General features: G+C 40.9%; 1 protein-coding gene across 9 annotated transcripts in view; it reads left to right on the forward strand.

Annotated features, from left to right (window-relative positions):
- Positions 1–19895, forward strand: part of LUC7L (LUC7 like) — a 22963-nt gene extending 3068 nt beyond the window's left edge. Inside the window, exons 2-12 of one of the 9 annotated variants that reach the window (XR_009152109.1) lie at positions 1962–2056; positions 3377–3475; positions 4560–4670; positions 6340–6483; positions 6804–6980; positions 9344–9432; positions 9849–9878; positions 11767–11937; positions 12842–12905; positions 14297–14370; positions 16058–16171. Coding sequence is in view for 7 of the 9 variants with exons in the window: in XM_058157553.1 (XP_058013536.1) it covers positions 1339–1372; positions 1962–2056; positions 3377–3475; positions 4560–4670; positions 6340–6483; positions 6804–6980; positions 9344–9432; positions 9849–9878; positions 11767–11937; positions 16058–16199 (1092 nt within the window). In the remaining 2 variants the exon portion in view is untranslated. Of the gene's footprint in view, positions 1–936; positions 1373–1961; positions 2057–3376; positions 3476–4559; positions 4671–6339; positions 6484–6803; positions 6981–9343; positions 9433–9848; positions 9879–11766; positions 11938–12841; positions 12906–14296; positions 14371–14599; positions 14727–16057 lie in introns of those variants that run through there. The other 8 variants (XM_058157554.1, XM_058157557.1, XR_009152108.1 and 5 more) reach the window with 8 other exon arrangements.
- Positions 19896–25887: the final 5992 nt, after the last annotated feature.

Below are 25887 nucleotides of genomic sequence, written 5' to 3' on the forward strand. Positions count from 1 at the left end.
TTTGGGTTAGGCAGGCCATCTTTAGCAAAAGGAAACTAAACACGAGAGCAAAACAAAGCCAGCTTTTGAATGGCAAACCAGTCAGGCCGGTTTGGCAGAACAGCAGCCTGGCCAGCGTAGGTAGCATTGGTCCTAGTAACATGGGTGGCAAAATGGTTTTCAGCTCAGCTCTTGGTGACAGGTGCTCAAGCATGATAGACAAGTCCCTGACACCTGCGTCATCCCATCTTCTTGCTACCCGAGACCAGCTACCTGCTCAAGCAGGTGGTGGGGTTCTTGATGTAACATCTGATGCCTGGAAACATCTGCTCAGTGATATAAAACATTGGTACAGATGGTACGAAGGGGGCAATCAGGCTTTGGAAATAACATGGGATTTGGTGTATGCTGTATGTTTTATAGGGCTTTCTGGAAAGCATTGGCAGGGAATACATATGAACTCCGATTTTTTTATATAACTTGGACAATTGAAGCTGCCTATAAGACATAAGGCTTTACACCCCAGATACGTCGGCTGGCACTCTGCATCAGGAGTTGAAAGCTCGACTTTTCTGGTTTTACGTGGTGAGGCTTTTCTTTTGTAGACTCGCCTGTAGACGTAAGGTTTCGTGTGTAAAAAAAAACACGAAGGTAGGCCTGTTCTGCATGTTCTGAAACAGGGCTTTAGTATGTGCCCTGGGAAATATATATATATATATTTCCCTTGAAAAGCTGTGCATTCCTAACAAAGTTTGTATCTGCTTCTCTACTGGAAATCAGCCACTGAAAGTCTGGCACCTTTGCAAAACCCTACAGATAACTTTTTGCACTTGGTTTCGTAAATGAATAAAGTGCTCGTTCTTTCTTTGTGTAATTTGAGTTGTTTTTTTAATTGCTTCCCATATTTTTATTTCATACAAACTGAACAATTGTGGCCCCTCTATTTTATTTATAAAGGTTCAGTGTATCTTTGCCTGCCTACATCAATCTGCAAGGGAGTTGCAGAAAAGCCTCATGTTCATCGAGCCGTGAGTCACAACCAATTTTTAAAGCTGTTATAACAAAAAAAAAGTGTTTGCTGCTTTTTTTCACAAGTAACTTTAAAAGTATAGTTTAGAAAAGAAGGAAAGAGAGAAAAAAAAACATTTTCAGTAGACACAACCGGATGCTTGCAAATCCTGATCTATAGTCATACACAGACTAGCTTTTTAAGAACAATTGTCACATACCATTACCACTTTGCCTTTACTTTTTATGTATCATTCCCCTGACTTCCTTACTGCAGGTTTGGGCAAGAAAACTTTTCCTTTAAAACTTTTCAACAGCGGGCATAAAATTCTGCAGCTGAGGTCTTGAAGAATGCAGATGGGTATTGTATGTGTTGGAGCTCGCAGTGTGTATCAACTAATTTTTTTTTTTTGCTTGTTTTAAATGGCTCCCAAATGAGGGTGGGAAAAGGGAGGCATAAGAGAGTTATCACTTTTTAAAGAAAAGTCCGGTAGCCTTTAGACGTTCAATGTCTGTTAATACATATGAATCATCAGTATTTAATAAAAAGACACTTGATTCATAAATGGCTACCTAGTAAAACTTCTGGGTGTGATTCACGGCCTTCAGCTAGAATGGGTTTTGGTTTTCCGAACCTTTGTTTTCTCTATAGAAAAGATCTTCCGTGGTCTGGACCCAAGATTGTGTGCTTTTTTTTTTTAATGTAAATATCGTGACTGTTGATGTAATTATGGTCAGCACCATACTTAGTGGTGCACGTGATATGAAATGCTGTGCATAGTTTGATTCTCAGCTGTGAAAGAAAGAAAAAAATCTATAACTTAACGCTTTTGTAATTTTCCGATCAGTTCTGGGGGTTCGTGAATGATTTTTATCTGCATAAAAAAATGAGGCGAAATAAAACGTGCCGTAATTTACCGTGCTTCGTCGACATGTAACAATATTTCATATTTATAACCAAAAATGAATTTCAGGAGATGAAACCAGACAAAGGGTGAAGTTCACAGATGAACGGGTCTGCAAGAGCCATCTTCTGGACTGTTGCCCTCATGATATTTTAGCAGGGACGGTAAGTTGTCTTTCTCCTCACCGCACTCACCTTGGTCACTGTTTTATGTCAGCATTCCTCAGCCTGCTCCCTTCGCAATATTGAATTGCCACTCCCCAGGTTTCCCACTAATTGTGGCTAGTGGCCATGATGAAGAGAGGCACAGGTTGTCCTCGACTCACAACCACAATTGTGCCCGCTGTTGCTAAGCGAGACAGTTGAGTTTTGCCCCATTTTATTACTTTTCTTGCCAGAGTTAAGTGAATATGGTCTCCCCATTGAGTTTGCTTGTCGGAAGAGTTGCAAAAAAGGGGGATCACATGACCCAGGGACACTGCAGATGTCATAAAATAAGAACCAATTGCCAAGTGTCTCGATTTTGGTCACATGACCATGCAGATGCTACAACAATTGTAAGTGTGAAAAACGGTCATGCCACTTTTTTGCCAGTGCTGTAACCTTGAACGGTCACTAAGCAAACTGTTGTAAGTTGAGGACTACCTGTATAGGACTCAAGTCAATAATTTCTGGAGGGCACAAAGTTGGACGAAGCGATTGGTTTCATACTTGGAATATGCTGTCCACAACTGTGGGGCTAAATCAAAACAGAAAATGTTTTTTAGATGTTGCGTTGCAAGCTCTGATATCTGAGAAATATGAACTTTTAAATATTTTCAGCGTTATTTAACTTTCATACTTTAAAGTACTAACTTTAAAATGTTATTTATTATAAAGGTAATCGAATGTGGTATGATAATATCAAAACATTTTTAAAAAGCAAAAGTATAATGAGGCCATCACAATTTGAGGAAATGTTAAAAAATTTTTTTTGCTGCTGATAGAGGAAGAAGCGTCCTTTTAGGAAGCAGGAGCTCAAATCATATCAGATATCAAGTGAGCTGCAACCCAGAAGAGATATGCAACCCTTTGTAATATGATGCTATTTGTTTGGGTCACATGAAGCTTTGGGGTTATTTTCAAAAGTGGTTGTATATGTATATCATCCAGTACTCTAATTAGATGATCTAAAATGAGAAGTATACATCCCAAAGGAACTCTTATAAAATTATTGTGCTCTATGATCCTGCATTTTAGTTGAAATTACAGTCCCCTAGTTTGTATAGAAAAACTTTTCATCAGTATTGAGACTTCCCAATACGTTTATGGTTATTTTGTAGTGGAATATCCATTCTGTACAATGTCCTTTGGAATATGAAACTAATTGAGCAGCTGATTATAATTGATTCCTTTGCTAATCACTAGTGGTTGTATCTTTTGCATGTGGTGACTGGATTTTCAAATGATGTTATCTCCTATCCTTCCCCCCCCCCCCTTCAATAGCGTATGGACCTTGGAGAGTGTACAAAGATTCACGATTTGGCCCTGAGAGCAGATTACGAGATTGCAAGTAAAGAGAGGGACCTATTCTTTGAGCTGGATGTAAGTGCTCTCCATTTTCATAATAATAAACAGATACAAGGATGGGCAGCTGTTTGATATCTCTGATACGTACCATTATTGCAGTAGGCATAAGCGCTGTGTCGCCTATGCAAAACACATAGCAAGTTCATGGCTAGGCAGATCTGTGGCTATTAGATTGTTACTTAAAAGTAGTCATTTATGACTAAGCTCTGGAGAATGCAGAGCGGGATGGAGCCGATTAAATGGCTCATATGATATGTTGTCGCCTGGGTGGGTGGTTATTACGTTATTTTATTTATTCTCTCTTATTAGTTTCAGCTTATATTTAGCTTACATATATATATGTAAGCCACCTTGAGTCGCCATGTGCGAATAGGCAGCAATATAAATTTCCAAATAATAAATAAATAATGCTAGGAAGCTTCAGCGGCTTTTCTACAGAGTAAAAATAGTGCATGTTATTCTGTGCTTGTCACAGACTCATACTTTTCAGTATGACAAAGCTGTAACAGTTGACCTTCTAGCCTAGGTCATGGTAGGTATTTATAACTAGAAGTGGTTTTGTTCTGTGTGAACCGGTTTCACAGAAGAGTGGAGATTATTTGATCCGGTAGTTGATCCTACTCCTAAATTCAGCCTCTTCAAATTCCAAATACTGTACTATGATTTAAAAACTTGGGTTATCTGTGTCAACTTTGGAGAGTGTTGAATCCTTCATGCTTTAAAAGTTAAAATTTTACCTAAGTGTATTCACCTTTCTATTGTTGCTGTATTCCTTAACCGATATTATAAATTGTATAATACAATTATAAAACTGTAATAATGGTGCTGCAACATTGTTAGGTTATTACTTGAGCTGTGAGGAAAGGTTTTATAAGTAACATTTCCCATTCTTCAAAAGAAAATCTCTTGTTTCCATCTCTTTAATTACCTTTTTTTTTTGAAGTGACAACAAGAAATAAAGAGAAATAAGGCTCTGCATTGAAGAGAATCAATTTCAAATAGGCCTTTCATGCTGCCTTCATCCCTTGATTTTTATCACTGAAATAAGATGTAAGGAATGGCTTTCTAACATTAGCACTGGCTGTTTCTATACAATCAGGCAATGGACCACTTGGAATCTTTCATTGCTGAGTGCGATAGAAGAACAGAACTGGCTAAAAAACGACTTGCAGAAACCCAGGAGGAGATCAGCGCTGAAGTGGCTGCAAAGGTATTTCCGTGGTGCAGTTGTGCTCTTGGTGAAATGGCGAGACTTTTGAAATTCACAGTCCCTTAACTGGCTGTTGTGTTAAGGCTTCTTCTGGTGGTTGTCTATACAATTGATTGGGTAAAACCCACCTAGGTGGTCTTAGGGATCCTCTAGGTTCATACATTGCTTCAGTGGCAATTAGGCCACTGGGTAACTAGCAATTTAGGCAAATGGGTGACTAGCCCATCTGTGTAACTTCTGAGATAACTAAGAGCTGGAAATATCACAGATGTTGTAAGCATGAAGTCCCTCTTCAAGCCCCTTTGAAATTCCTTTAGAAAGATAGAGTCTAGATTTAAAGGTCAATTAAAGAGCATAGCTGCATGTTCAGTATTTACATTGGGGATAGCATTAGTTTATCCAAGAGATTGTGTGGAGAATTGCTTATCTGTTCTATTCATGCTTTGCATACTAAATAAATAAACCAAGCATGTGTGTTTTTACATTATATAATAATGGCTTCACTTATTAGTTACTTTCGTCTCACAGCTTTCTCCCAGTGCTAAAATTCATTACAAAACCAAAGATGAGGTGTTTGAACCGGAGATTAAAAATGAACTCTTAAACCTGTTTCATGCCAGAACTTCAAAAAAAAATAAAGCTCCTTCCACATGGGATGCATGATGCTGCCCTGAGTCCTTTCAGATTTGCACTCTTGAATGTGACAGAAGAGGAAAATTATTATTGACACCGCCCCTAATTTGAGATAAATTAGTTGGATTTTTGTTTAACTTCAACTAAAAATTGGTTTGATTTGATTTGATGTATTTGACCTACCTATTGTTTTGATAGGGATTCGCTGGCATGGCATTCCAGGTTTAGGAATGGCACTGAGTCCTAAAGATGGGATATATCCATCCTTGAATGATTAAAAAAAAAATCCACTTGCTTGATGAGTTATTGTCCCAAAAGTGCTTTTTTCAGGAGGCAACTGGACTTTCTTGTTTTTTTCTTTTGAAGATGTTTCGCTTCTCATCCAAGCAGCTTCTTCAGCTCTGACAGGAATAGTGGGGAATGGAAGGATTTATATTCTTTGCAGACAGCTGGTCATTTGCATCCTTAGAGGGTCGTTGACAGGGTGGATTTGATTTAAATCAAGTCGATTTAAATCACTAGTAAAAAGGCTTGATTTAACTCGATTTAAATCATAATTTTTAAAGAGCAGCTGTCATTTCTGTCCCACAGCAGCTCCTCCTCTGACCCGCCATGGACTCACCGACAGTCCCAACATGGCAGAATAGACAGCCTCGTGCTACATAACTAAGCTCCATTTCATGCTGAATAAGCTGAATTATTAATGTATCTTTTAAAAAAAACTATCTTTAGATAGATTTTTTTTACTCCAAAAGCATTTTATTAAAATAAATTTGATTTTAAAAATCCAATTTAAATTTAAAAAAAACCATCGATTTTTATCCACCCTGGTGGTTGAAGCACTTGGAGGGTGCAAATAGTTCCTGTAGTCTTGAAGTTTTTTCCTCTGGAAATCTATTCCTTGAGGAGTTATTGCTTTTTTATTGTTTTATATTGGGTTTTTAAATCTACATAGGCTACCTGGCATCACTGAGAGTGAGTCACATAAATTTTCTTCAACCAAATAAATGATCCCAAACCCTTGTCTGTCCTTTAGGCAGAGAAAGTGCACGAACTCAACGAAGACATTGGGAAGCTTCTGGCTAAAGCTGAGCAGTTAGGAGCTGAAGGGAATGTGGATGAGTCCCAGAAGATCCTGATGGAAGTGGACAAAGTCCGCGCAAAGAAGAAAGAGGCGGAGGTTTGTTCTTTCTGAACTGAACAATTGCAGATTTACTGCTTAGATTTACTGCTTTGTTTAGCTCAAGGAAGACTAGGATATAACTAGCCAAGCAAAACAGGGGTTTGTCATCTCTGTCGACAAACGGAGAAGGAAATTGTAACGTTTTATCTTCTTTTTGACTAAGGCAGCTTCCTAGATTAGATTAGCATCACTACTATTATTTGCGACGTGTTGCAATTAGGCAAGGTAATGATGAGTTGTTGGCTAAGGTGGGGAGAAGGAAGACAGAAAGGTGAGCGATGAGAGTTTAATTCTAACCTCTTTCTGATCTTCGATAGGAGGAATACCGCAATTCTATGCCTGCATCCAGTTTCCAGCAACAGAAGCTGCGTGTTTGTGAGGTCTGTTCCGCATACCTTGGTCTCCATGACAACGACCGTCGCCTTGCTGATCATTTTGGGGGCAAATTGCATTTGGGCTTCATTCAGATCCGTGAGAAATTGGACCAGTTGCGGGTAAGGGCTGCAGTTCCTCAGGGGTAAAGTAGTCTTGTGTGAAACGAGCCTTAAAATCACCCTTGGGACAGTTTTCGTTTTAACAATTGGGTAGACACAATATTGGTCGAGGTCAGGGGTCTGCAAATTTGGCTGCCAAGTTTGCAGTCCCCTGGTCTAGGTAAATCAGTGTTTGAGCTTTCCCTTCTTCTTTAAAACTTACAATGGGTGACTAGCCCATGTCAGACAGTCCTACAGAGTAGGGAGAATTTTACACACATACAATTTAAGTTCACAGGTGCGTACTTTGATTTTTCTCCACTAAGTAAAATTCTTAAAACTAATGTATGTGTGAAATGACCTCATTGGTGTGAGACGTTTTATATAGTTCCATGGTTGTCATCAAGTAAACAGGTCTGTGTGAGTCAGACCTGTTTAATAGAATTAACGAATTTGGCCCTCCTATTTCATTATTGCCTTTGTCCGTGGGATAAATCCGTAGGTTGAAACCAGAAACTTGTCATTATCAACAGGGAAGTCTTATCTATTATTCTTGTAAATAATCACTTCCAGTACTTCTCATTTTGAGGGGTGACTTAAGGTACTGTATATAAAACCAACACTTTGTCAGGCAATAAACCTGTCAAATACGTGTGTGGCTGATGTTTCTGTCACTGCTTTGCCTCCAGTTTTGGACTCTGTGGGCTGAGTGTTCTTTCCTGGTAAAGAAATTAAAGACTAATCGGGGTTACATTAACGTTGGTATCAGAATGCTAGTCTCTAGCAGAGGATTCTCATCGTCTAGTGTTCTGAGTTTTCTTGGTTCCTCAAAAACTGAGGAGTGGCTCCATAGGATCATTTTCCTGATGCTTGAGTATTTGATATGTTGGCAAATTATTCCCACATGGGTGTGTTTTTTTTACTCCCACTACTTTCCTGCATTGATAGTAATACGTTGGCCTGTTTCAAATTAATCTCTGCAACTCTCTCCTAATTTGCTTATTGGTTGTGGGGTCTGGAAGCTGCTGGTGGGAACATTGGCCATGCTTGTTGAGATTTGGGGACCCAACACATCAGAAATACGTCAGGACATACTGATCCCGATGTACTGAAAAAATGATATGTAATCAGATCACAATCTTAAGTGCTTTTTACATATTTAACTACTTTTAAGTAGCTGTGATTTTCGCCCCCCAATCTGCTACTTTTAGCTGCTGCTTTTAAGCTCAGTGTGTCACTTACAGTAGTGGCCAAAATTATGGAAACCTTTTGGGAAAAGTGTATTTTCTAAAACTAGTTAATAACACCACTTTTTTGGAGTAGTACCATAAAAGTACTGTATTTTTTGGAGTATAAGATGCACCTTAGTTTTTGGGGAGAAAAATAAGAAAAAAAGCTGATTGGCAGGTAGAGCGGCCTCCCAGAATACCCCCAATCAGCTGTTCCCAGAGGTGAACTTTAGTAACAGGTTCCTTGGTTGTGAGCTCTGTGCCTTGCTTTTTTTTCTGCCTCTGAAACTTCTGAAACTCCCTTTCAGAAAAAACTTTTTTTCCTGGCTCTGAAAGCCTCTGAAACAGCTTCAGAAAAAAAGCCTCTGAAGCTCTGTTTGGGGGCTTCTTGTCTGAAGCTTCATTTCTGATGCTTTTTGTCAGCTTCTGAAACCTCCTTTTGAGAAGCTACATTTGTAGTATAAGGTGCACTCAGATTTCCACCCTCCTTTTTGGGAGGAAAAGAGTACGTCTTATACTCCGAAAAATATGGTATATATCAATGGAAAGATAATTTAGTCAAGAAAGCAATGCAATAACTTTTATGAAGGATTTGCTATTAGAATAGCAGTTACAGTATAAAGAAAAGTGAAACACGTAGAAAAATTGAGATATACAAAAATTATCACCATAGAAAAAACGAGATATACAAAAATGATCACCATGTCAGTTAATCCTTAGCTGGGTAACCTTTAGCATGAATTACGGCCTTACAACGTCTTCCCATGGAGTGAACCAAGTCTTTTAGTTCTGCAGCTGTTCTGACGTGAAACCAAGATTGAAGGATGGCTTCTATTAACTGGGTTTTATTGCTGGGTCGGCTCCATAGATTTTCAATTGGGTTAAGGTCCGGACTATTCCCAGGCCATTCCAGCAATGGAATAAGATTATCTTGAAACTCAAAAAAAAAGTGGTATTATTAGCCATCAAACCTCAAAAATACACTTTCCCCAAAAGGTTTCCACAATTTTGGCCACTATCCTATATAGGGACATCCTAATAGGAGAAGATGATTTCACCAACTGTCTTTGAATGACTACTCTACTTGCTATCTGTGGGAATCCTTTTGATGTAGCAACCCAGTTACATTTGAGAACGTTCCTTGTCTCGTTCTAGAAAACCGTAGCTGAAAAACAGGAGAAGAGGAATCAAGACCGGTTGAGGAGGAGAGAAGAAAGAGAGCGAGAAGAACGTGTGGGACAACGGTGAGGCATCGCAGAGGGAGAAGCATGGGGCTTCCTGACCTAGTGGCATATAAGAGGTCTACTGCTGATCTCAAAGGAGCAACCCAGTAGAAACTGGGCTGTGTTTGGTCCCCCGGCAGCCCAGACTCTTTTGCCCTCTGAAATCATTACAATTTGGAAGTAGAAGGAAGAATGTGAAAGTCCAAGCAGCTGTCCAAAGTAGAATAAAGAGGGCTGCTGGACAGAAGATTAAAAGTCTTGATTAAACATCTCTTCCTGAACTTTTATCATCCTTCGCCAAATTCATTCTCAACCTTTTCAGTGTGTTACCTTTTGGTTTTTTTAAAAAAGAACACCCTCATAACTCTGCTTGCATTGCATTCTGTCTCCAGCTTCTTCTTTTCAAACAATGCTGTTCCTTTTTTTTTTTTTCCTAGATCTGGATCAAGAAACCGAGATCGTAGAAGGTAAGAGAGCTTGTATGTGTGCTGAGTGAAGGGTGTGTGTGTGTGTGTGTGTGTGTGTGTGTGTGTGTGTGTGTACATTGAGGTGATGGTCCTTCATTTCAGATGAGCTCCTTGATAGCTTTTGGCAGCTCTCCGCTTGTGCCTTTTCTCCAGACACAAAAGCAGGAAAGTCCCCCAATCTTTCCTAATCTGTTACTATTTCTCCCTTTTATAGGACTCACCTAGTAAGTTGCCATTGAATTGAGCTACATTGGGGTTGGCACCCTTGAGCTTCCCCTTTTATAAATTACAATGGCCTTTTGATAACGTTGAGTTGCTGAACTCTGCTTGATGATGATCTTCAGCATTCTTTAGAACAGAGGTTGTCTACAGTGTTTGGGACACACACACACACACACCCCTCATGTCGTGTCCCACTCCTCCGCTGACGGCCGGGTCAGGGAAATCCGAATCAGGCTTGCCTCTGCAGCTCTGCCCAAAGTCCTAGCAAAGTCCTCAGAGCAGGCAGGAGACCAGTAAGTGACTTCAGCAAGATAAGTTCGACTTTGCCTGACTCAGAGACTGCCAGAAAGCAGATCCTTTATATAGGCCATAGGGTGTGGCTCCATGACTCAGCACTCATTAAGGCCTGCCCCTCCCTTCCTTCTGTTGCCTCTGCCTATCCAATCTTCTGATGCGAGGATTACTCCAATCAGCTGTTGGTAATAAATCCTCCTCAGGCTCACATGCTGTGGAGGAGGGGGAGGGGTCTAGCTGCTCCGTTTGCCTGGGCATGGAGTCAGGGCTGGGGCAGGGAGGTGCTCCCTCCTCTGCAGCCTGCTTGGGCATGGAGCCAGGGCTGGGACCGGGAGGTGCCCCCTCCTCTGCAGCTTGTCTGGGCATGGAGCCAGGACTGAGGCCGGGAGGCATACATTCCTCCGTGTTCGGGAGCAGATAAGAAGGCCCCGGCTGCTCTGAGGGCGGGCAAGACACAACACCTCATGTTCATGCTGAACTGTATTGCTTTACGTGACCAATGACTTAACTATATGGGTTTTAGCATAGCAATAGTTCTCAACTAATTTGAATTTGAAAACTAATTGGGTTCTTTTTTTCCTGGTCTAACCAATTTATTTAATTTGTAAATTGCTGAATGCTGTAAGAGATTCAAGGGGGGGGGGGAAATAAAATTTCGATTTCTGTGAACTTAAGGTATTGAACCTTAAGGATGGCCTTTTCATCCATATCAAAGCACTCTTCATACAGTGGTACCCGATTCCTTCTTTATTGGTTCTGGGAGGGGCGATGAGTACCAAACAACACAATTGACACCGTCAAGTTTTTTTTGTTTTTTGTTTTACATTTATACCCCGCCCTTCTCCGAAGACTCAGGGCGGCTTACAATGTATAAGGCAATAGTCTCATTCTATTTGTATATTTTTTTTACAAAGTCAACTTATTGCCCCCCCAACAATCTGGGTCCTCATTTTACCTACCTTATAAAGGGTGGAAGGCTGAGTCAACTTTGGGCCGGGCTCAAACCTGCAGTAATTGCAGGCTCTGTGTTCTAATAACAGGCTTCTCTACTGCCTGAGCTATTCCGGCCCCAGTTCTAGCTTTTGTGTTGAGTACCAAGCAAACGATGAATACCAGGCCAAAATGTTCGTGTCAAAATGCATTGAATACCAAATTCAATTGAGTTTGAGTACCAAGGACCACTGTACTTGCTACCTTGATACTCCAGGTACAATATTAGCTTAGTTTGTGTGATAAAATACGGGCAAGTGCTTATTATCTCCTTAGAGGAAAACTCAGGCATAAATAATATGTGTACTGTATATGAAAAGAAACTGAGGTCATCCATCACCCTTACTGGAACTAAATTTTTTTTTCTATCTTCCTGCTGCAGATCACGATCCCGAGAGCGGAGGCGACGACGTTCCCGCTCCCTTTCCCGCGAGAAGCGAAAATCCCGTTCCAAGTCTCGGGAACGGGAGAGGCACCGGCGCCACCGCAGCCGTTCCCGAAGTCATAGTCGGGGTCACCGACGTGGATCCAGAGACAGGAGCTCCAAGCATAAGTATGGCCAGCATTTCTCGCTGCCGCTTTGCGTGAAGGCTTGTTTTGCTTGGGAGTTTAGCCAGAGGAAACACGTTAAAGCTGAAAGGAAACCAGGTCACGTTTAGAAATAGCGACGCCAGTTCCCAAGGCCCCTGGGGGGGATAGGTTGGGTTAAAAAGTGTGGTTGTCAAGATGCAAAGAAGCAGGGAAGGCCGAGCTCTTCGTTTTCCCCTTCGTGAATAGAAGTAGAAATAGAAATAAATAGAAGAGATTTCATCCGTTTCAAAGACCACAAGCTCCAGCAGCCATTTTGAACCCTTGCCAGTCCTGCAAATCCTGTTTTCCCCAGTGTAAGGGAAGACTTCCCTGCTTCTTTGAACTACTTTCGCTTCTGATAAAGGCATGCTGCTCACTTAGGGAGTAATTGTGAGATATTGCTATCAGGAAGGGTGTTCGTTAGCATTTCTAAAAACCGTTCTGAGAGACATGGATGCACAAAATTGGCAATCGTTTACCCAGAAAGAAACTAAGGTTTTGATAACCACAGTTTAATCCAAATTAGGAACAAAAAAAGATTCTCAGATTGTTTTTAAAGATGATGTTTGGAATGGATCTAGTTTCTAGTTTGCACCTAGTTCTTCTGTTTAATACTTACCATTCTATTCCTTATAGAAGGAAAAGTTTACAAGTAATTTATCCCCCCCTACAAGTTAACCACACTCCTTTGAAAATATCATAATAAAGTAGATTTATAACCTCACCCATTAGAAGAGTGAGTGAAATTAGAGAGTATTTATCCCTTTTCTTTGCATAGAAAGGAGGATTGAAAACTAGAGATATTATAAAATGTGTGGAAAACGGTTAACTCGTGGTTGAGATACTAAATTCATTTTTTAAATCTGTCTTAAACATGAACAATAAAGAAAAGAAGTTTGGACAATTAGGAAATGAGGAAGACCCTGTAATTACTATTACTCTAAAGAGCAGGTAAGGGAAGACTTCAGAAAACGCGAATGTACTTTAGCTCATAAAGTGCCCCCCCGCCCCCCAGGGGGAAGAATTGCATGGAGAATATTTTCTGGAAAAATGGGAATGCCAGAAACCTGGAGAGAAAATAGCAGATTGTGAAAACTCCCTGTTTCTTTTAAACAATCATCTGCTGCAATTTCTTAAAAATTCAGCATCTTCGAAAGAAACAGCATCTGGCAGGTGCAAAACTATATATATATATATAAAAGGTGGTGTGGGATAAATAAATCATTATATGTGGAACTGTTCCCGTCCTTTTGTTGCTTTTGCAATAGAGATGTAAATCGATTTTTGCGTTCCACAATCCCGAAAGCTTTAGTCAAGGACTGGAGTTGTTTGGGGGGGGGGAGGTGGGGGTGGACAGATGGCCTTTGTTTTAATTTCACGGAACCCAAGTCTAAAAGATTGCTTTTCAGGTAAAGCTTTTGGGGCAAATACCTTAGTTTTCAGCTTAGGTCCATAGCAACTTCAATCTAATGAGCCCCTGGAATAATTAAAAACAAGTGAGAATTCTGTAACCTGTAAGGTCATCTTCTCCTTTAGATACCTTCATATCATCATCATCATTTAATAACCCCATAATCCCTTGCATCGGGGTGGAGTCTGGGCAACTGAATGGACCTGAGTGTTTATTGGCCGGATGCCTTTCCTGTCGCCAATGCAGAGTTTTTATTCAGGAGATATTTTCTCATGGTGCCCAGAGAGAGAAATATCTGCCTCTATACCTAGGATCGAAGTCACAGTCTCCTGATTGTGAGGCGAGAGCTCCACCTCTAGGCCACCGCACTGCTTTAGATACCTTCAGATGCTAGCTAGAAATGATGGGAATTACCCTAATTCATTTGGGGACCCATCCTGCTGGAGAAGAGTCATCAATGGTCTTGAATTAAGACTATTGCCCTGTAGTTACAAAAGTAACAATTTCCATTTGAAGTAGTCATCAACTTAACAACCATTTGATGTTGCAACGGCCCTCAAAAGAGTGACTCCTCAGACTGTCTCAGCCTTCCCACAGTCCTGTGATTTAAATTGGTGCCCTTGGCAACCCACATGCTTTTCCAAAGGTGGCAGCATCCCGGGATCACGCAATAACTTGGGACCGTATCAGCCACTTTCCGACAACCAAAGCCAATTGGGGGGGGGGGGGAGTGGGATTTGCTTAACAACCCCGCGATTCACTTAGCAACTGCAGTGATTCGTTTAAAAACCTTGGCAGAGAAGGTTGTAATACTGGGCATGGCTCACTTAATGGCCTCCATGCTTAGCAGTGAAAATCCTGGCTGCAGCTGTTGTCATAAATAGAGGACTACCTGTAACTTCATACTTTGTGTCCTCCTCCCATCTTCTAGCAGTGGACAGATGGCATTATTCCAACCCCGTGTGATAAACCAGGATTGAGAGAAAAGGGAGATGGCTGACTTGGGTGAGGTTCATGGAATCAATCCAGGTTTATAAACTGAAATGGTAGCAATCAGGCGGGTGTTGGAAGTCGGCTAGTGCTAGCAGTTAGCCAAGTTCACATATGCTGAAGAAGGGAATCTTAAATCACCTTCGGAATTCCTGACTCTTATTTTTCTTCCTGTTTTTTTTATTTCTTCCCTCCTCTGTTTGAGCACTAACATCATTGTTTGTGCTTTTCTCTGGGTTGGCAGTATGGATTGGACTCAGAAGGAGAGGGCAAGTGACTTTAAGTGACGTAAGGGGAGAGAGGTTGGGCCATTCATAAAACTGGCTTGCCTAAGGATTCCTTGACCGAGCCAACCTTGGAGAGCTCCTTTGGTAAGCTGGGTTTTAGGGTCAAGAGGGGAAGCTTCTTAATATATAGTATAGCATTGGTTCCTGTGAAGAGATGTTGAAGAACACTGTGGTACAACATCTATGGAGAGTCTCAGTCATCCAGATCATAGTTGCCTCAAAGGTGCTTTTTTTGGTTTTCAAAAAATAACGGGACTGTTTTTTGGAGGAAGAAGATGTTTTCCTTCTCATCTTGGATGAGAAGCGAAATATCATCTTCCTCAAAAAAACAGTCCAGTTGCCTTTTGAAGACAAATAAAATAAAATAAAATAAAAAGGCACCTTTGAGAGTGTCTGGTACAAGTTGAAAGGAAATGGAATTTAAAATGTGTCACAAAGAACAAATTATAGAATGGTTGGGTACTAACCAGAGAAGTTGAAGAACAGGTGATAATATATAGAATATCTAAAATTCCTCTGTGTTTGATGTGATGCACAGTAGGAGGAAAAAAATCTCCCTGGTGCAAATGTCATCATCAAATCTTTGGATATGAATGAATTAAAACAAGATCGAATTGTGTTCAGTTCTTCTGCAAGGCTGGCTGGTGGTCGCAGCAGTCACTGGAGCAAATTTATTAATTACCAGCTCTCACTTTGGAAAGGATTGAGATGCTCCCTTCTGTTCAGATTCTAAGGCTTTTTTCATGCTTATCCTTCTCACCAGTTTTTTTATTTCCTGGACAATGAATGGTTCCTTGATAAAAGCAAAAACGATTTATTTCTTGCTTTTCAGTGAACGTTTTAAGGAATTTGCTTTTGACTCCCGAGATAAAGAAATTGCTTTTGACTCCATCTATTGCTACAAAGTTGGAGGATTAATTTATATCCCAATAAATCAAGGCCAACACCCTCTGAATGGCATTCCCGTCTCTGAGAATGTCATCGTTTTAAGAATTGACGTCCTCTGAAATCTGGATTTTGAAGCATTCTGTTGATGCACAAAAATCTGGCCAAATGTGGAGAAACTTGAATTATATTTGGAGAGTTCTCATGTGAGTCACCTATTCTTTTGTGTTACTTGGCCATTCCTTTGGGGATGATGTGCTACATTTCAAACAAAACCAACCTGTGAATTCTTATATCCTTTGAGACCAATTTAGAGAGCTTGTGTGCTGACTGAGGATTCATCACCCCTTCCTGCCTGTCCAAACAAAAACGTGATTTTCTCCCCCCCCCTCCACTAGCCAGGTCCAGAGAGGGGACTTGACAAAGAAATCTGCAGCTCCTTCTCTTGGCCACCTTTGGTGTATGTTTAGATCAGAACTGCGTTGCCTTTGGTGTGGATCCTTTATGACGTTGCTTCCTTTGTACTTCAGATCCTCTAGGGATCGGTCTTCGAGAGAGAAATCGCGGGACCGGGAGAAGAAAGAGAAGAGCTCGTCTGAACGGCGGCACGAGAGCACCAATGGCAAATCTCGCTCCAAGAGGTCGGAGGAGAGGGAAGCTGGCGAGATCTGAAAGCCCCTTCTTGTACTGTAAATAGTCTTGGAGAAGCATTCTACACGGCCCAAATCTCTCATTTATATTAACGGAAGACAGCACACATCCTTTTGTAGTTCTGAATTTCTATCGTTTCTGCAGCTAGCGGTGACAGTTCCCTGCCATTGACCGAAACTTTGTTTTGATTCAGCCTAAACAAACCCAGCAGCCAGGGCTCCATCCAGATTAATACTTTTAAGCAGAACGCAGCTGCTGGGGAAGCAATCCTATCAGAAGGACTGCGATTTGCTTTTGTGGGTGGGTGGGGAAATGTACCCTCGCCCGCTCAGTTTAAAGCATCACTTGCATTTCTGTTGCAAAGTTAAGATGATACCTGATTTGGAAGAACCTCAGAAATGGTGGTGCCTTTGGCCTCGTTTCTAAACCCCTTCATTTGGGGATTCCCACTCCTGTATTTCAAACATCCAACCTCTCTGTAAACAAGTCAGCGGTTTAATTGACAATGCACCCTCGTCGTAATTTGGGCACAATTGCTCCCAAACTGGATAGGGTTTTGGTTTTGGGGTTATTTGTATCTCTGTAGTCTGGTGAAGTTATAACACAAGCATTCTAATTTAATTGAACCTTTAACTGGATTATTTTGCCCAGTGCTCTGCTCTTTAGTGTAGTTTTCTCACAGCTTGCCTATGTTTCAGCCTATTCGCTTTCTGGATTTGGTTCACGTGTCCTAAATTGTCACTTAACAAGGAGAGCCTCATCAAAGGCCCTGTTGAGAGGTGCTGATCCCCGCCCACAGAAATGTGTTTGGTGAACAAATTGTGTAGTGCTGCAACTTAGGAGCTGCACTTTTCCGTGATAAATTTAAGCAATTGGTTTGGAAGAAATCGGTGGGATAACGGACCATAATCTGCTATCGCTGTGCTCTGCTTGAGAGTTTACAACACTTGAATTTTGACAAATGACCACTGTAAGCAGATAAAAGCTAATCACAGTCACCCCCAGCACGTCTGGTAAACTGGGGAAAACATTTGTTCCATTTCTGTATCTCCTCCCCTTCGCCTCTGTTTTGGTTTCATCCCCCCCCCCCAAAAAAAATTGCAGAGATTAACGGGATTCTCCTAATCCTAATGCACAATTAAGAGTTTCTTTCCTCTTTCGCTCTCGCTGCCACTTTTCCTGATGGAGCAACTTCGCACACGGATCTTCTTCGTGCGCAGTATATCGGTTGGATAGAGGAAGCAGCAAGCCGAGAGACGTTGGCTGCATGGAGAGGGCCCCACCTTTGATGAAAGGCTTCCAGAGCCACAGAGAGATGCAACTGGGACACAGCGTTCCCAGGAATGTTTAAATCTTAAAATACACCCCTTCCCTCCCCCTCCCACACACACACACCTCAAAAGGTTGATGGGTCCAGGAAAAGAAACCGGCCAGGCAAATCACGTTAAATGTACAAAGCATTAGGAATTCAGCCACCCCCTTCCCCTCAGGGTTTTTATCTTCGGTATTTGAGCAGTTTGATCTGTAACGGCACTTTCCCCCTCCCTTGCCCCCTCCTGTCCTCCCTCCCTCCCTCCCCATGTCTTTTGAGGAGTTTTGGTCTAAGTAACAAAGATGTAATTCAAGTGCTTTTGTCCTGCCAGTCTGATTCACATTAAAAGCTTACCTTTGTGGCTTGGGAGTGGTCAGTCATCTCTTGGGAGGGTGGCATCGATGTTTAAAACGCTTTGGAAAAACGCAAGCCCCTAACGACATGAGCACAGAGTAAGAGAAATGTGCTGAAGCACACTCTGGGGCCATACGAGGAGTGTCTCGAGCCCATAAGATGCTTCTCTTCGTATTTTACACATTCCTGAATTGTGAACACTCGGTAGAAGGCTGGCTCGGTATTTCTGTTGTGTTATATAACAAGGACCAGCCATTAAAATGGGCTGTCGGTCTGCAGTACCGCCTAGAACATCTGTGTCAGAGCTGCCCATCCTTGAGGACTTTAAGATCCATGGACTTCAACTCCCAGAATCCCCCAGCCAGCCAACATGGGGAATTCTGGGAGTTGAAGTCCACGGGTTTTACAGTCACCAAGGTTGAACATCCCTGATCTATGTAAAAGAGTTCTGGGAGTTGGAAGGAGAAAGCTACCACTTCAGCTGAAAAATGTAAAAAATTCCAGTTATCTTGGTCCCTGCCTAAACACATATGCCTAACACAAGCTTTATATGCTTTTTTGTTTGTTTGGAGGATGAATTAATCATTCCGCTTCGATTAGATTGGGAAGCATCGTGGCATGTTAAGTTTCCATTAAATTCTGTTTGAAGAGGAATCCTTTCGTTTGTATTGTTGCTCATCACGGGCATTGTCAGGTCTGCTAACTCTTTGCTGGTAGCTCTTGATCTTTTGCCCCGGAAGTCGGCTCATGAGTCCATACTACGTATTTACTATAAGGCTCCTGAAAATAACCAGTGCTTCACATCGATTTGGGCATATTCTGAGCAGATTGGTTCATCTTGACTCATTTTTTTTTTGTCCAGATGAGATTGGGGCTGATTTGGATATTCCAAATAAAACAAATGAATTTTCTAAATCGTTTTCACATGATGGAATCTGAGTGATGTTTCAAAGGAGCTCAAATTTTTGTCTGGACTTCATCAACTGCTGTTGCCACACATTCGATCGATGGTTAAGGGCACCAGCCTCCTCTAAAATTACCAGATAAGTCCATACAGAAGTAAAAGCTGAATGCTTGCTGGCTTTTATTTTGTGTTTTAAACCACTGAGTCACTGTTATTACGAAGTTCCAGAAACGGCAGAGTTTAACATTGCCTTTAAACACTGAGATAGTGTAATAAAAATTGGTGTACATGTACTTACAATAAGAATCTCTAATGTCCGTAGAATTATGTCATCGGCTATAATCCTCTTGTTTAGTGCAAGAATCTATTCAACATTCCTGGCAGGATTGATTCCTTCCTTCCCTTCTGCCCTCCCCATCTCTCAGTTTCCTCCCTTCCTCCCTCCCTTTTCATCTCTCAGTTTCCTTCCTTCCTTCCTAGGACCCAACTCTTGCTTTGGAAGTAGCTCATTATTCATTTTGACCCGATGCAAAAAATGTAGCTTTTGCTCTTGGAAAAGGCTTGTATTTTTGATGACTTTATCCGGGATTGTTTTTGTTTGGCTTATATTTTCACAGTTTCCTCCATAATCAGTTTCTTTGGTTGGAGCCGTAGAGAAGAAGAAAAGAAAGAGGTATTTTATTAAAAAAGAAAAAGGAAGTAAGAAGGATGGGATTCAAGTAGTTCGTTAACATTTCCAAAGGCCTAGCAGGATTGTGTATGAACACCTTTTCTTTTAAAAAAAAACACATAAATTCCAGCATTGAGGATTTGCAGTTATGGAAACAGCACAAGCTCTCTAGAGCTCAAATAAGTTTATAATCTTTTAAGCTCAACTTTTTACATTCAGCTACTGTGCATTTTATTCATATTCTGCCCAACTTTCTATAGCGAATAGCAGATGTTCTATCACTAGTGCCTGTAAGGGAAGACAGATCTGATGTAGAATTGATTTTGTTCCTTCTTAACAGTCTGACTGACGGAGTAGTTGGAGGTGGGCTTTCAATCTTTCAGCTGAATTTTGGGTTCGTGTGTTACCTATTCCCTGCTATGTAACTGATTCCCTGACAAGTTTGAAGAGTGATTAAAAACCTTGTTGGGACTGCCATGATGATTTCTCCATTCATGCTACCGCTGCTTTGCTGGATCTTAATTCACACTTGTAGGACTGCTTGGAAGCTGCTCTTCTGACCGTGGGCCCAGGAGATGGGCCTTCTACAGTAGTGGCCAAAATTGTGGAAACCTTTTGGAAAAGTGTATTTTCTAAAACTAGCTAATAACACCACTTTTTTTGGGCGTACCCTGTTTCCCCGAAAATAAGACATCCCCTGATAATAAGCCCAATTGGGCTTTTGAAAACGTGCTAAAATAAGCCCTACCTTGAAAATAAGCTCTCTCCAAAAATATTTAAATGCATGTGCAGCCAGTCCCTGCCATTTCCTCTGGTTAGGGTTAGGAAGACAGAGCTGGAAATTGGGTAAGATGGCAAGAGGAGCCCCGTTTTGCTCCGCGTGCCCCAAAATAATAAGACCTCCCCTTAAATAAGGCCAAGTACTTATTTCAGGGTTCAAAAAATATGATAGGGTCTTATTTTTGGGGAAATACGGTAGTACCATAACATTATATATCCATGGAAAGATAATTTAATCAAGAATGTAATGCAATAAATTTTATGAAGGATTTGCTATTAGAATAGCAGTTACAGTATAAAGAAGAAAAGTGAAACGTAGAAAAAATGAGATATACAAAAATTATCACCATAGAAAAAAACAAGATTTACAAAAATCATCGTGTCAGTTAATCCTTAGTTGGGTAACCCTTAGCATGAATTACGGCCTTACAACGTCTTCCCATGGAATGAACCAAGTCTTTTAGTTCTGCAGCTGTCATCATGTGAAACCAAGATTGAATGATGGCTTCTATTAATTGGGTTTTATTGCTGGATTGCTTCTTTAGTCGGCTCCATCGATTTTCAATTGAGTGAAAGTCTGGGCCAGGCCATTCCAGCAGTGGAATAGAATGATCTTGAAACTCCCCCACCCACCCAAAAAAAAAGTGGCGTTATTAACCATCAAACCTCAAAAATACACTTTTCTCAAAAGGTTTCCACAATTTTGGCCACTACTGTAGAGTTCTGTTCTCGCTAAGAGATCATTCTATGACTAGAAGGAAATTCTGTGACTCCTTCGTATCAAATGAGTCATGTTCCTTCCGAGTGTCAAACCGAGACACACCAGGAACCTAAGTGGTGTGTGAGTCTACTATAAAAGGAAGCCTCTCATCAGATGAAGTCAGATCCAGAATCCTTTTGAGCTTGTACTTGAGAGATCTCATTTCCAGACTTCCTTGGGATTCTGGACTGACCAGGCTAATCTGCACATTTGTGTGTTGCGTCATAGTCTCCTGCTTTAAATCCAAAGGATGGGGATGGGGAAACAGACTAGACAAAAAATAGACTGCAATTCATCTAAGAAACAATGGACATAATCCGTTCAAACCGTTTGGAAGCCCACTTGAGCTCTTTAACTCTGTGCCCGCCAGTCCTTTGATGGCCAACAGTAGTATATTGGATTTCTAGCGTGCTCCTTGGCCTTGTTGGCTGGAGATGATTAGAACAGCTCAACACATCTGGAGATTCAATTTATCAGTGACTTGCAACAACAAAAATCGTGCTCTGGCATTCCAGCAGGTGGCATTCAAGCCTTTACAATGTCTACGAAGTGCAAAGTGGCATTCTCAGACTTAATATGCCTTATCATAGCTCTATATCATTAGCTGCTTTGTCTTATTGCATAATAAATATATTAGAAAAGGTATTAATGTAAGATTGTTCTGATCAGCCCAGATACAGAAAGAGAGAACATGTTACCTTCACCCTAGTTGGCTTCTCAATTTTTTCTTGGATAGACCACGGTTGGCCGGAGTCAACGTGACAAGTCAAGACAATGCATTGCAGCTAATTGCTACGAGTATCAAATGTCCAGTTATATTTACAGCAAGCAGCTAAAATTTGTAGAATTCATGACCTTGTTCATACAGTCAACTGGGGGAAAAATAGCATGGTGTATATATATGTGACCTTAATTGATTAAATTAAAAATCTCCATTTCTTCAGAAAAGGTTAAATGAGAAGCTACTTGAGTAATTCTTATTTAGACAGATCTAATTTATGGAATGAATACATGTATAATCTCCACTTTTTCAGTACAAGTAAATCTTGTACAGAAGATTTACTTCTGATCAAATCTGATCAAGTAAAAATGATTCAGCATAGTTCTAAATGAGCCCATGTTCAGTTGTAAAATGAGCCAGTACTCCTAAAAACAGATTTGGGTTTGGAGGATTTTCGCTGCTACCTGGTACAGCTCTGAAAACTGCTTTAAAACAAGCATGTAGGATTCATACCCGTCCATCAGTGCATTAAATGGCCTCGTGAGAAAATAGCACATGAACCCTCAAGCCATTTTAGCACCTTTTCTGGGAAATTTGTGTGGCGTGAGTGGAAGGTAGACTCGTCAGACTTGCTGCATTAAAACTAAAAGCTTGCCTCAGTTTAAAACTCTTCAATTTTTTTTTATTTACATTTATATCCCGCCCTTCTCCGAAGACTCAGGGCGGCTTACAGTGTGTAAGGCAATAGTCTCATTCTATTTGTATATTTACAAAGTCAACTTATTGACCCCCCAACAATCTGGGTCCTCATTTTACCTACCTTATAAAGGATGGAAGGCTGAGTCAACCTCGGCCTGGTGGGACTAGAACCTGCAGTAATTGCAGGCTGCTATGTTTTAATAACAGGCTATCTTACAGCCTGAGCTACCACGGCCCATGTCAATTTTAACTTGACATTTTGTCACTTGAAGGATAATCCTTCCTATCCTGCTTGTAGCATTATGGGTGAAAATTGTTCCTATTTTATTTGAATAAAATAATGTAATGCCTTTTCAAGTATCTTATAAGAGGCTGTAATTAAATAATTGGATATTTCTCTGCTTTACCCTTGGCATTAGCTTTTCCAGTCTACATATTGAATAGTTAATTAGTTGCTACTTCCTTTTGAGTCCCAAAGTCAGAAGACTTAGATTTAAGCCAAGATGTTTTCATTGACTGGATTCAGACATTTTGCTCAACCCAACTCTGCTTCTTTTGGCTTTGATTTCACATAGTACATGAACAGTGTCCTTGCGGTTTTATAAACCATGGTTTATAGCATGGCATATTGTGTGAACCCAGCAAGTTGTAGTCTATTCAGTAACGCGGCCTTTTTCAAAATGAGATTTTGAACCTCCAGTAGGATGGATGGAGTCCTTTCCGAGCAAGCCTACCAGTTTGATGGAAAAGTCTGCAGAATATGAAGCCTGGCAGTGGTTCTAGAAGTCTACAAAGCCTAAATATACTTCTTTTCTTTTTTTAAAAAAATCCCTGCAGATTTTACTCCGCTAGTTATTGTCAACTATAGGGGCAGTGCTTATCTCTATTTCAAGGCCATTGAGCCAGCACTGTCAGGAAATTTCTGTGATCAGATGACCAGTGTAACATCACGGAGCACTGTTATCTTCCCACTGACATGGTACCTATTTATCTATTTATGTTTGTATGCTTTGAACTGCTTGGTTGGTGGGAACTGAGGTAAGGAGAGGAGCTCACCCCGTCTTGTGGCACTTGGGTTTCAAACATGGGCTTTCCAGCTGAGTCACCGTAACCCCAACACCACCCAAAAGGCAAAATAAATCCTATTATTCTTGATTTGGTTTGAAGCAAAAGCTACATTCCACCCCTTTGCAGAAGGAAGCTGTTCCAGAATAGAGGGCACTAAACACGATGTAAAAAAGATGTTGAGACTAGAGAGAATGCAGAGAAGAGCAACAAAGATAATAAGGGGACTGGAGGCTAAAACATATGAAGAACGGTTTTGGGTATGTCTAGTTTAATGAAAAGAAGGACTGGGGAGGCATGATAGCAGTTTTCCAGTATCTCAGAAGCTGCCACAAAGAAGAGGGAGTCAAGCTATTCTCCAAAGCACCTGAGGGTAGAACAAGAAGTAATGGGTGGAAACTAATCAAGGAGAGAAGCAAATTGGAACTAAGGAGAAATTTCCTGACAGAACAATGAATCAGTGGAACAACTTGCCTCCAGAAGTTGTGAATGCTCCAACACTGGTAGTTTTTAAGTAGATGTTGGACAACCATTTGAAGTGGTGTAGAGTTTCCTCCCTAAGCAGAGGATTGGACTAGAAGACCTCCAAGGTCCCTTCCAACTCTGTTATTCTATTCTGTTCTGTTCTATATCTGATCAAAGTTCATAAGAGTCAGAGTCCATAACCTCGAGATCTAAAAAGATCCAGACAAAAAAGGAATAAAGATCTGCTTTCTGAAGAGGTTGCTCTTAGTCATGACCAGGAACTAATTTCTTCAACCTCACATGAACACCCACCCACTAAATACAGTAAGTTTGTACTCCCTAGAACTCAGTCCTCGGAATAAGATCTATACAGCTGTTTCTTTCAAAAATGCTGGATCCAGCCCTGTAAATCCATCACGGTAGAAAGTCAACATGATGACCTTAATGAAAAGGTGCAGAAATCTAAGCAGAAGAGGCTGGAATGGTTTTTCAATTGCAGAACAATAGGATAACATTTAAAAGCAGCCCAGAAAAACACCCCCACCCTAATTCACTGGAGTATAAGGGTGTGTGTGGGGGGGAAGATCCACACAAACAGAATGGCAAGATTCTGTTCATACAGCCAACTCAATATAAGCAGTCTTCCTGTAGAGCTGATTTCCTGATCTGGTCCATCTAGTGTGGACTGACAACTGCTTTCTCTTCCCCTCTTTTCCAAAAAAAGAAGAAACCCACACTTGGTGTACTCCATGGTGTTTTCCCAGGCCTCCGGCGCCTGCACATCGACCAACTAAATCTATTTTTGCCCTTCTAATATCTGAGCTGCTTGGATTTTCCCCACATTCGCACCAATCCTCTGAATTTACAAATATTACACCTGGCATGTTAATAAGGTTTTCTAACTGGCAGCTATCGGTTTACCTCGTTTGGAGACCTTGTCAATAACACTTCGTTGGCACGGGTCTCTCCTAAGCTCAGAATAATCAAATCGGGCAGCTGATTTGAAGTATTTAGGGTTTTGTTTTTGTTTTTGTTTTACCCCTTGCTCAGTTACAGAATTGACATATCATAAAATGTCCTTGCCTCCCCCTTCGTCTTTGAATGTGGTTTTTTCTGCATCCTGTCTGCAGGCTGATTTGATGCGAGAGCTCTCATGCCACGAGTCTGTAACTAACCGAGCAAAATAACAAAGAGACGGAAGATAGTTGACCTGGGCTGCATGGATGGATAAGAGAAAGAGAAAGAAAGAAAAAGAAAGAAAAGGAGGGAGGGAGGGGGGATAAGGAAAAGAAAGAGAAGAAGGAAGGAAGGAAGGAAGGAAGGAAGGAAGGAAGGAAGGAAGGAAGGAAGGAAGGAAGGAAGGAAGGAAGGAAAGAAAGAAAGAAAGAGAAAGGAAGGAAGGAAGGAAGAAAGAAAGAAAGAAAGAAAGAAAGAAAGAAAGAAAGAAAGAAAGAAAGAAAGAAGGAAAGAAGGGGAAGGAAGGAAGGAAGGAAGGAAGGAAGGAAGGAAGGAAGGAAGGAAGGAAGGAAGGAAGGAAGGAAGGACAAAGAAAGAAAGGATTAACAGAAAAAGAGAGAGAGAGAAAGGGCCCTAGGATGAATGAGCAAACATTTTCAGAGTACACAATATTCAACACAATTTGACTTCAGACTCATTGCTTTTTAATGCTCAATGTCAACCTTGAACTGAGTGAAGTTTGTCAGTTCAAGTGAGGCTTGGACATGCTGCAAACCTTTAACTTCCTCTTTTTTTTGCAAATATGAATGCATTGTTGAAAACTGAAGAAGCCATTTCTTGCCATTTTAAAACAGGAAGGTGGTTGGAAATTGTAGCATAAGGTCTAAAATCAACTTACCACAATAATTAAAAAAAATAATAATCAAAGAAACTACTTCACCCACTTGGGAGATGTAACTTCATCTAATTTGTGGCCTTCAACAACTGCTTAATGCCCTGGTTCAGTCCAGAATTATTTGGTT

Source organism: Ahaetulla prasina, chromosome 14, assembly GCF_028640845.1.
Source record: "Ahaetulla prasina isolate Xishuangbanna chromosome 14, ASM2864084v1, whole genome shotgun sequence".
Taxonomy (NCBI): Eukaryota; Metazoa; Chordata; class Lepidosauria; order Squamata; family Colubridae; genus Ahaetulla; species Ahaetulla prasina.